The following is a 12195-nucleotide window of genomic DNA, read 5'->3' as shown; positions in this document are numbered from 1 at the left end:
GAAAATCTTCAGAAGAACAGCAAGCCTCAGGAAACAATAAATCTAACCCGGGTGAGTCAAAACCAAGAAAGCACATATTGTATCATACTGGAGCTTCTGCAGAATCTGTTATGAGCAGGGTTAAAGAGCAACTCCTCAAATTAAGAGTGCTTACGTAAACAGCACAGAAAGAAATGATACACTCGTTACTGTTTTCATACTGGTTTCAACTAGACCAAGACAGGCATAAATGGGGTTTATTTATGACTCTTTAAATATTTCAACTCAATAGACAATACAATGAAACTAACCTAAAACCGATTGTGATCTCTTGGGCCACAAAGCAAATTGCAGCGCAAATACCTCTTAATTTAAAAAAATCTAAGCCTCAGACTACTTCAGGCCAGAAAGGAAGAGTCTCATCTGAAGCTTACTGACCATTCCTGGTTTTCTGACAATCATCAGCAAATTCCCTCCTGTCCGCTGACCAGGAAGGAGTAAAGTGGAGGGGTCTACTTGAGGAGCCTGAGCAGCTCTGGCCGGGGAATTCTGCACAAGCAGCTTGGCTACATGACGTCTGGTACTGACAAGTATTAGCGTCATTTTTACTTTCACGAACGTAGAAATGAGTCCCCGAGGCGTTTTTAAATTACGGATGAATACTAAGCCTGGATCCCTCCCCTGGAGGTGATCGGCACTGGCTCCGGAGCGCCGTGGGTTTGGAAGTTAAGGGCAGAGCGGCGGGGGAAAGCAGGGCAGGGTACGGCACGCAGAGTGCGGGCAGGGAGGGAAGCCTTGCCACGAGATGGCAGCAATGCTACATCTTTCTCAGCAGCTTGCCAGGACCTGTGTGGTGGTTGGTTTTCGTCTTTTTTTTTTTTTTTTTTTTTTTTTTTTTTCTGAGTGAGAACCGCAACCTTTATACATAAATACAAGCTTATTACAAAATCAGCCTACCTCGTTCAGTGTCCATTCACCACCTTCTCGCAATTTACAATGAGAAAACAACTTTGCATATTTCACCACGAAAGAAAACTCATAAGTGAATAATTGCAACCTTGAAACTACCTTTCCAAAGGTGTTCGTGTTTCTGCCTTTCCTTCCTATGAGCTTTTGTATTTTAATTACGGATATAGGTAAGCATTAATTATGGAGTCAGGCCCAGTGTGCTGTGGTGGTGGTAATCTTTACAATTCTGACTGGATTGAAAGCCAGGTTTGGGCAGTTGTTTGCTATCCCTTTGCTGGTAGGCCTGGCACAGGAACCGCTGTTGGCGAAGGGCATCGCCGGCTGGGGCCGTGGGAGCATGGAGACCTGTGTCAGGTCTGGGTCACCGTTCCCTTCCCCTCGGCTTCAGGGAACCAACCCTCTGGGTCCGGGGTGGTGGTGGGGAAGCCTCTGCATATTGCCACGTTTGATGTTGAGGGTTTTGGTTTGTTTGTTTTGGAAAGGATAGTTAATGGCAGAAATTCCTCTTGGCAACAGGAGCCATCGGGAATGGCTACATAAAGGCGAAGCAGTGTTCCTCCAGGAGACGTTGGCTCCTCTCCTTCCCCTCAGGAACAACAGCGTGTTCTGATGAGCAACTTGGAAGGGCCGAGCAGGGCACATTTTGGACCTGAAAGCCCTGCCCTCTCCCCAGCGGGGACCGAAGCAGCGGGGAGTTTCACCTAGGACGAGGGATTCCCACCGCACCCCAGCACACGCACGGCCCGCGCCCCACATGTGGGTGAAGGAGCCGGGAGCCGGGCGGGGGCAGAGCCGGGCACAGGGCGCCGGGGCGGGGGGCAGGAGCCCCCCGGGCAGGGGTCGCCCTGGAGCCGCCCCCCTTCCCCGCGCCGGGGAACAGCGGGGTGGCGGCGGGCCGGGGAGAAGGCTTCTCCCCCCGGGCGCTTTCGGGGGCCGGTGGAGGCGGCGGCCGCCCCGGTGCAGGGGGGGGTGGCGTGAGCGGGGGCCGGCCGGCGGAGCGGGGCGGCTGCGGGCTTGGCGTGCGCCGGCTGCGCAGCGCCGGCCCCTTCCCCTCTCCGTGGGAAGTGATGGTTGAGTCCGGCGGCGGCGGCTTCTCGTGTGGCTGGCAGCCGCTCCGCTGCGCTGCCTGCGCTGCTCTCGCCGCGATCCCTCCCTCTCCCCTCCTCCTCCTCCTCTTCCTCGCACTCCCCGCATCCCTCTCCCGCCGCCGCCGCCCGGCTCTCCCCGCCGGCGGCCGTGGATGCGGCGCTGCCCGCGGCCCCGGGCGTGCCTCCCCTCCCTCCTTCCCCCCCTCCCCTCCCCTGGGCGGGCGGCGGGCCGGCGGCGCCGGGGCTCCGCGGGCGCTGAGCGGCGCAGCCCCGCCGCGGCGCGGGACTGATGCTATGAGCAGAGCGGCGCGAGCCGCCCGCGCAGTCCTGCAGGAGGCGTCGGGCGCTGCGCGGCGCTCGGGACCCGGACGGCGCCTCGCCGCCGCTCCTCGCCCCGGGGGGGTGATCCGGCGCTGTCCTCAGCCCCGCTGCCGCTCGGAGGACACGGTCGCAGCCGAGAAGAGCCGCCGGGGGCTTGGTGTGAGTGTGTGTGTGTGTGGAATAACTGCAGACATGACTGCGTGGAGGAAATTCAAGTCTCTGCTGGTTTTCTGCGCGGGGCTCCTCACTGCAGCTCAGGGTAAGATTTGGGTTTCTTGCTCTGGATTCGTACAGGCTGTGGTTATGGCACCCATTTCCCCCCCGCCCTCCCCAGCTAAACCGCTACCGCTCGGCTGAGGCTCTCCCCCCACCCCCCCTTCGTTTCTGCGCCGGGAAGCGGCAGGCTCCCCGAGCCCGGTCGCCCTTCTCCCTTCCCTGCCTCCCGCCTCCCGCCGGGTCCGCCGGCGTTCCCCGGGGGCTCGGTTCGCGGCCGGCCACTTCCCCCGGGAGAAACCAGCCCCCAGGAGCCGGGCAGCAGCCGCTGCGGCGCTGCCGGGGGAGCCGTCCGCATCCAGCCGCCTGGGCAGCGCCGGAGTTTGGGAACACTTCGCTCCCCGTGCACGCACGAACGGCACTCGCAGCCGTGCGAGGGACAGTCCCCGGGCTGGCAAGTTTGGCTCTCCCCTCCTCCCGCCTCCCCGGCTTTTGCCGTGCTCGGGGGGAGCGCGGAGTGGGTGGCCGCGGAGAGCCGCCCCCGCCTGCCTTCAGCCGGCTCCGCTCCCCGCAAGTTACGCGGAGGCGGGGATGCGGCGCCGGGGTCCCCCTCCGCCAGCTGCCTGCCCGAGCTGGAGGGGAGAGGGCTCCTCTGCTCGGCGGGCGGTGGGGAGCGTCTCCTACCCCTCACGGCGTTTCTCCTTAAAATCGATGGGGGGGAGGGAGGAGAAACGAGGGGGGTGACGGTGGAGAATTGGGTTACACAACTTCAGTGCTGGCCTCAGCCCCATCACTTGCCTCATCGCTGGAGACAACAACTTCCCCATTATTCACTTCGCCTCTCATTAGCCCTGCGCTTTTTCAAGCTGGGAGAGAGATGCGAGAGTGTGTGTGTGAGAGAGGGAGGGAGGGAGGCAGGGAGGGAGGCTGCTCGCAGCTGAGCACCTGTCCCCGTTACAGCCTCTGCCTTCTCCCACCTCGCTCCCGGCTGTTTCTGCCTGCCTCCAGGAGGACGGTTCCCCTGGCGGTCTGTGCTGTCTGAGGCTCCCTTAACCCTTCCAAGGCGCTTTACATCGTCCCCACCATTTTATTTTTCTCGCTGCTTTTTTTCGATGCGGGGGTGGCTGCGAGGCGAGCCGGGCTGGCGGGCGAGGCAGGAGCCTTCCCTGTCCTGCGGGTGCCGACGGCCGGGCTCGCTCGCCCGCCCGGGGCGGCACTGCAGGGTCGCCCCCTCCGGCCGCGGTCCGCAGGGAGCGGCGGTGGCAGCCCAGCCCGGTCTGCCGGCGGCCGGGCGGGAGCTTTGCCCGGTCCGGAGCGGCGGCTGCGGCTCCGCGCCAGCCCGCTGGCCCCGCTCCGTGCACGGATCCCGCCGCCGCCGCCGCGGTTCACCAGGCAACGCCCGCCGGCTGCCCCCGGCCGCGCAGTCTCCGCGGGGAAGGGGGCGCGGCGGAGGCGCCCGGCTCCCCGGGGCTGGGCAGCGGGCGGCTCCCGGGCACGGGGCCGCGCTGGGCGGCGCACGCAGCCCGCGGCGGGCGGGGGCTTCTCGGCGTGGCCGCCCTGCCCAAACTTCAGCGTCCCCCCGTCGGTGCCCCGCCCGCCCGTGCCGTGTCCCCCCCCCCCGCCCCGCCCGGGGCTCGGCAGCCGCCTGCGGCGCGCGCGGGCCGGGCGCCCCGGTATGCCCGGGAGCGGGGGACACGGACCGGGCGGCGGAGCCACCCCCGGCCGCCGCACACGGCGCCCGGCCGCCCCGGGACGAGCAGCGGCGGGGCGGGCCGGCACCCGCGACTCCTTCGTGAAATACACTGTGGCTGGTTCTGTCGTTTGACATTTAAGTGTTTTCTTTTCATGGCTGACAGCACATACGAAAAGCTGGAGGCTGGATCATGGTTATTCAGCGGAGATCCGACGTGTTTTGCTTACATACAAAGGCTTTGCCAGGAACATTTGGGCACTGCCTCTGATGCTGCTCTGCAGAATGTAATTATACCTCGCTTAATGTGGAGCAGTAACACACCTACTTACAGGCTACAAACTGACTTAATATTGAAGTCAAACAACAGGTAGAAGGGGAACCAGCGGGGACATTTGACATAATTCCTTCCCATTTACCTTCCCAGGCAATCGAGCACAGGTATCTATATTTAGTCAAATGTGATCCTGAGACTGAAATTACGTTTATAGTTTAGAGAGTGAAAGAACTCCTTCCTTAGTAACATGAAGAGCCTATTCTTTCAGGAGCACAAAAAATTTTATTTAATTGATCCCCAGAACTCTTTGTTTTACCACCCCCTTGGTAGTCAAATCGTTTGGTAGACACTGTCACAGGAATTCACTCGGGTTTTGGTTGGTTTGGGGGTTTTACGAGAAAAAAAAAAAAAGTGCTGAATTTCTGGAGATGTTGCCACAGGCGTCCCCTTACATTTCAGTAGAATGAAAGGTGGGCTGCTTTCCACATTGTTCCTCGTTATGAAATGAAATGGAAACCCTTTGTTGCTGAGCAATTTACTGTAAGTTTTTAAAGGGGGAAGAAAAGACAAAAATGAACATACGTCATCGTTCATTGTGGTAGACTTGAGGTGCAGTTCTGTACATTTGTTTGGACTCATTTTGTCAGACTGATTCATCAGAGTGTTTTGGAAAACATTTGGGGGATTCTTCCCTGTCCATTGTGCTTTAAGCATCAAGGGAAATTACTATGGAGTCATTTAAAGGAACCACTTTCCCAGAAACTACCCTATCATAGCAGTTATACTTCATCAAGACAGGCAGCAGAGTGTTCAGCTCTGCATGTTAAAATGGGCTTATTTATAGAGCCGTTCGCTAATTCTGATAGGTTATACCCTAACAAAAGCAAACATAAACTATTGATTTTCTTGAAACACAGAACACATCAGTATCATTCCTGTAAAAATTCGTACTGCTAGAGAACAAATGGTAGATTTAGACTGAATTCAGACTAAGAGTCAAAATAAAATGAAATATCTTTCTGCTGTGACCTGAGGTCCGTGGACAACTTATTTTTAGTCTAGAAATATAAAACATATTGCTTAATGCTTGAAATTGTCCCGGTACATGTTTTTGAGATCATTTTTTGGACTTGCTGAGAGAACCAAATACAACACCTTCATCGCCACCTAATTGCCTCAAATAAAATGTGCATAAGCAGGCTTATGCACAGAGGTATCATTCAGATTACTGGAAATAGCAAACAGAAAACATTTCTATTCTTAAATTGAATCCAGACAGTGAAAGGACTCCTACATCTACAGCTTAGGATTTTGTTAAAAAAAAAAAAAAAAAAAAAAAGAAAGAAAAAGAGATAAACACAAAAACATTTTATGTACACTCTGTTTGCTGCTATCACTTTGTCAAAATAATTCCTATGAATACATCACACAAAGTTACCACTGTGTTTAAGGCCTAGTCCTGTTGGATGGTGAGTCTCTTAGAAGTCATGTATTTTCTCTCCCCAAAACAGAGTTTCTCAAACTGAGAAGCTGGTCTCTCTAGAGAGGCTCTGTTCTCCTCTAGAGAAGGCTAAAGCAATTCTAGGGAAAATGAGCTGAAAAAAAGGATTTTTAAAAGAACATCGGAGCTAGGTGTTGAATACCTAGGTTCGAAGCCAAGTATTCAGTGGATGCATTCCCCATCTCCTAACCCAGCGAGGAACTGGCCACAGAAACACAGAAGAGAGAATAGACAGCTCTGACCTCATAGTATTTTAATGTAAAAATGCTTTTACTTTCTGGTAAGATCTGTATTTTTTTTCCAATTTTCCATCAAGATCCATATATAATGTCCTTAACTCTGCACAGGAATAGGAAGTGTGGTCAATTTGAATAGAATGTAGCGGAGAGCATATTAATTCAATGAAGATTGTCCACACACTCATTTTAAGCCTTTGAACTCATGGATTTGAACCATGAGATTTGAATTCCCAGTCAGCCAGTACAAGGTTATCAGTTTCTCTGCTGTGTGTGGAACACTGGTGTGAGAAGCTGGAGATTATAGAATCATAGAATACCAGGTTGGAAGGGATCTTGAGGATCCTCTGGTCCAACCCTTCTTGGCAAAAGCATGGTCTAGACAAGATGGTGCAGCACCCTGTCCAGATGAATCTTAAGTGTCCAGTGTTGGGGAATCCACCACTCCCCTGGGGAGATTATTCCAGTGGCTGATTGTTCTTACTAATAGTATACAAACAACACATGCAGTCGTGAGCACACGTGAACTTCAGGATGTACTGAAGTCTGTGCAGGCACTTCAGCACCGTCTGTGATCTGAATATACAGGAACCATCCTGCAGATTGCTTTCTGTTTATTTTACTGACTTTCACTCCCATGTCACTTTATACATACATGTGTGATTTTGATCAGGCATGGGTGGGGTTTGAAGGGGGGGGGAGGCATTTGTAATTTTTTTTTTTTTTTCTGAAGACTGCTTTTTCTATATAAACATAGAATCTAGCTTTTCATCTTATTAGTACTCATAATGTGGTGGCAATTTTACATATGCATTGACATATGCAAGTTTTTGAAAGACCTCTAAGGGACTTTGGCATCAACACCATTTACATTCATGAAAACTTTGGCCCCACCAAATTAGGAATAATCAGAAACTGTAAATATTTTAAACAGAAACCAATGCATTCAAGATTTACCATGCTCTCTAGAAAGGCTGAAAAGCCTTAGGGACCACCATTTTCAACTTTTTCAAAACTTAATCTGTACACTGTCACATTAAACTTCCTCTTGCAACCTTTCCTCGGAGAAGTAACTGCTTAATAGTGTGACTGTATAAAACCTCCAATGAATTTAAAGATAAGATGTAATTTCATTTTGCTCAAATCTGTATTGAACTGTCACATCTCTTTGACCACAATGACATTATTCTTCTAGTAAACAGCTTTAAGTGTAAGCACAGATATTGCAGTGCAGTGCCTGGCTGGCTGTAACCAGCAGGGGATGCAGGGTGGAAAGGGGAATTGCTGGTTTAACTACACAGTCCACCGAAGCAGTAGCATACACACGAGCCATGATCTCTAATAAAACTTGAGAATACAGCTGGATTTAAATCAGGGTCACCGAATAAGAATCTGGCCTCTAGTTCTCCATATGGCTGCAAAATTAGCCAGATGAGACTGAGCTAAATTGGATGTTCTTCCAATTTCTGCAGTGAGCAAAGAATAAGAATCATATGGAAATTCTCGTAATGTGTATGAATCACTTTCTTTTAGTTAGATGTTTTACTTTTCTACGTCAGTTGCAATTTCCTTTAAACGATTTTTATCAACCAGTAACTTTTGAAATAGGGGAAAATGCCATTAATGCCTGAGGAAAGCTGTGAGATCTTACTTTGTCCTAACACATCTTTGTTCTGGCTGGATGAAAGACTTCATTCTGCTGTGTGACATTTCTATTGCACTTAAAGAAAATCTACACTATATTTGTTATAAGCATTTCTCAATGGAATAACTGCTTAAACAAATTGCTTGGATTATTGCTAGTGTTATATTGACACACAAAGGCAACATTTATCAGTTGCCTGCATTTAGTAATTGAATGGTAAATGGAGGCTTGCACGCACTGAAAACTCTTGCAAGAGTAATACCGCATCTTATTGCCAATAACAAGTCTTACTTGCTCAGAGACAATAATTTTTTTCCACCGTTCTTACTCATATGAAAAAAAAAAAAGAGACAATGACAACAGTTTCTTGCCATTTTTACCTGGAGGGCACATTCAGTTAAAAGGGCAGAGCAAGATTTAATCACTGTTATGTTGCTGATGATTAACCAGAATTCCTCTTGATTAATCAGAATATCATCAATGATTTGCTTTTAGCAAGAGATAAGCAAAAAAATTACAATTTCTTGCAATTACAGTCATGCTTTAATTTCCAGCATAAAAATTAATCACAGTTTGTTACAGCTTTATAATTATTAAATTATGCATTTTAACAATACATTCATGCATATTCTGAAATAGTGATTCCACCTCTTTCAACTTCATTTTTTGAGTCATCACTGTCAAATAAAAGGTAACTTTATACAGTTGTGAGGGCCTTATTCTGCTGCAATGGAAACAAAAATTTCTATTGCTGTTGCTACTCCCAGTAAGGTAGGCACGGTATATACTGCATCTGAGTAGTGGAGCCAGACCCTTTTTAATATGCGCTCTTGTGGCTGAGAACTTCTGAGAAGGTTTACCTGCATGTATGACTGAAAAGAAGGAAAATTGGATGAATCTGAGCAATCAGCCTTGATAATTTTGAAAGATTTATATATTTATAGAAATAATTTTTTTAAAACAGTATCTTGGCATCTCCAAGCACGGTTTTATCTGATTTTTTTTTTCCTCCTTTTTTTCTCTGTTTTTTTCTTAAAAAAAAGTGTGAAGGACAATATACAGAGGAACCTAGTATCATTTTAGTCTTCACAAGTTTCATGTCTCTCTTACAGTAGTATCTCATGGATACTGAAGTACAGAATCATGTTCCACATTCACTTCTCCATTGCACAGTGACTTTCCAAAAGAAGTGTTTGCAGCACTGCAGCTGACACAGAGCTTAATAAATAATAATGAATAAAACTTTGTGTGCAGTGTCTGTTTTGCAAACTTGCATAAAAAATGGTCAGCATTTTAAAATTACATTTTGCAGCACTTGCTTCACGCCTTATTCTCAATTTCAAGGCAATGACTTTTTCAAGCAATTTTGCCAAACATGAAATTTTTCTTCTTGTCTGAAAGTTTTCCTTGCCTTTTTTATTAAGAGAGCCATTTCTAAGTCTATACTGGAGTTTTTTATTGAAATATTCTTACAGTTCTGTTGTTTGCACCAAAGCCTTGAGATTAGAGAGCAAATCTGGGTCTAGGGATATAACTTTCCTAGATTTGCAGATCAAATGTAGCCAACATATAATAGTTTATAAATCGTTGTTTACTTGATTTTGACCTGTATAACTTGCCATATCATGTTTACATACAGAACCCAAAAGAACCCCAATATTTAAACGTACATTTCCCTTACACTGCTGCTGAAACACCGGCAACGTACAAGGCACTGGTAACAAAAGTGAAGCCAGCCTTGCTCTGTATTTGAAGCTCTGGTTCGAGGGTGGGCCTAAGCACACTGGGCACCACAACCAGGATATTTTCTTTTTTAAATACTAGTTTAGCGGTAGCTTGGATTAAAAACTTTCACTGTACTTGCAATGACTGCCGCTGAAATGGATGAGGGAGCTTGGCTCACTTTGCTTAGTGTATCCAGAATACATGAATGAGAGCTTGGGCTTTGGACATCATGCCTTGTATGAGCACATCACACAGTCTGAACTCTCTGAACTCATAATGATCCACATCAGACTGTTGGTGTCCAACACAGCCAGAGGTGCAAGGAGCAGGGAAGTGATTTTGTCACGAAGCAGCTGATGTTGGGAAGCAAGCAGCTAGGTATCACAGGAATACATGGGAGCTCGTGGAACCTGCCTTGCCCTGAACCTTAGAAAAAAGATGCAGGTGACTGTGAGGATAAGAAAAAGGGAAAGAAAGAGCAGTGCTTCTTGCACAATAGTCAGGTTTTTGAAAAGGCCATTTGAAAAAAAAGCAAAGTGTTTAACTTATTTTTAGACTAGTTTTACATGCTTCTGGTTGTGAAACAAATGGTCATGACAAATCACACTGTTCTCACTAATGTCTGTGGGATATCAGTGTAGAATTTGACTGCTTCCAAGTGACTAAGTGCACTATTTTAGCTTTGCCCCAGCAGCCAGATTCTCTATTGGTATCCTGCTGATGTTTCTTATAATACATAGATTGAGTCATACCAAGCATTTTTTGGGGAAAAGCTGTTTTATAATTCACTTTTAGAACCTCAGCACACTCGAGTAACTGCTAATATCACAATCAGTGACCCTCTGCATTTGTAGACATCTCTCTTGAGAAATTAAAATGATTTTCAATATCTTAGCACATAAATATCCCCAGCTCACACTTTGACCCATTGTTTGCAGTGTCTCTAACGCTGAAGAATGTAGTGTTAATAGGTTTTATGAAGTCAACAGTGGCAGCAGTAGGAGCATTTTGATTGTGAGAAATCTCAACCATTTATGTCTTGCTTTCCCGTGAAACCTGTATAGGGGATGCTTTATCATGGTATTGAATTAACGTAAATGCAAATGCCAAAATTTTCCTTTCTTTTTTCCATGTACATAATGTGGTTCACTTGAAACAAGTTTTACAGTTTGTAGAGAAAAAGCATTCTGCTATGCAGAACTAGGTATGTTGGACATAGATTCTAGTCGTCAGCTGAATAGTTTGAGTTGCTGTATGTCAGATTCTGACCAGTTAGGACCTGATCCAAAGGCTTGGGAACTCACAGGAAAAAAAATCTCATTAACCTTAATGGACTTTGAATCTGGCTTTTATTGTAGCCACTTATCACACAGAGAACTTGCATTAAAACAAGGGTGCTGGAACCACCCTAATAATAATAAAGAAAATTCAAACTCTTAGTTGTTATTAATGTGAAATGTTATGCAAACAATCACAGAAATGCCATTTATATTGAAGATACATGATGCGTCAGATTATTTGACCTCTCTGAAGCATATCTAACTCCACTGGCTTTCACTAGTTATATAATTTTTTTGGTTCTGAGGAGACATTAACCTTTAATTGCTTTCTTTAGCAACATTTAGTAAACAGACTGATAGCATGGAGATGATCTATGCAAACAGCAAAGAAGGATTTCTTCAACTCATGTTGCCATGGCAATTTAGATTTTTTCTGTCAAATCTTGAGAAGCTCCAAAGTAATTTTTTTAAAACAATGATTCAGGAAATATTTTGGAAATTGAAGTTGCTCTCTTTTTTCAGTTTAGTATCATTTAACACAGTGAGGGGCCTGACCCAAAAGATTTTAAAATCTACAAACAAGAACTATAGCAAAAAATATAACATCATGAAACCCTCTTTGTGTACCTCTTGTGATTGACACCAGCAGAGAAGCTGACTTCAGATGCATTATCAAGTGATTTAGATTTTTCTTATTAATTATATGATAAGAATAAATAGCATAGCAACAATAATGGATAATGAAGAGTGTAGAGGCCAGCTTATAGTTGTCATTTTGCTCTTCATGACAATATTTTTTCTCGCAGCTATTTTGAGGAAATTAGATTACAGAAGGATTATAGAACAAAGAAAGATTAATAATTTTCTTTTTGTTACAGCTCCAATTATAAAATTGGTTCAATGAATGAGGAATAAAATCAAAAGGCTGTTGTCCACGTATTTAAATTACTATCCAAGATATGTGCCGTATACAATGTTATTACTAATCAGGCTGAACTCCCCTCTTTTGAGTTGTATTAAATAAAAAGGATTGTTCTGAAAATACCTTAAACTAGTCCAAACTAATTTATTTCTTAAGAAATAAGTCACTGGCTTAAAGAGGTATTCCTTAGGTTGCTCTTAGCAGTGGGGGAAGCATGGTAAACTAAAAGAAGATAACATGAAGTGCTGTTTCTGCTGGGAAAATAAGTTTCTCTGTATAGAAGACAAGAAAAGTAACTCAGTAATGGTTTTCTTTTTAAAATGTTCCTGGCAGATGATGGCTACTGAGT

At 46.7% G+C, this 12195-nt stretch overlaps 1 protein-coding gene across 1 annotated transcript in view; it reads left to right on the top strand.

Annotated features, from left to right (window-relative positions):
* The first annotated feature begins 2523 nt into the window (after positions 1 to 2523).
* The window catches only part of CSMD1 (CUB and Sushi multiple domains 1), a 1262314-nt gene continuing 1252642 nt past the window's right edge, over positions 2524 to 12195 (top strand). Inside the window, exon 1 of the mRNA XM_074922368.1 lies at positions 2524 to 2616. Within this exon, the coding sequence (XP_074778469.1) occupies positions 2550 to 2616 (67 nt within the window). The 5' untranslated portion in view covers positions 2524 to 2549. The remainder of the gene's footprint in view (positions 2617 to 12195) is intronic.

This window comes from Athene noctua, chromosome 1 (genome assembly GCF_965140245.1).
Source record: "Athene noctua chromosome 1, bAthNoc1.hap1.1, whole genome shotgun sequence".
Classification (NCBI taxonomy): Eukaryota; Metazoa; Chordata; class Aves; order Strigiformes; family Strigidae; genus Athene; species Athene noctua.
The sequence above is the reverse complement of the archived record's forward strand: the minus strand, read 5'-3'. Positions and strand labels throughout refer to the sequence as shown.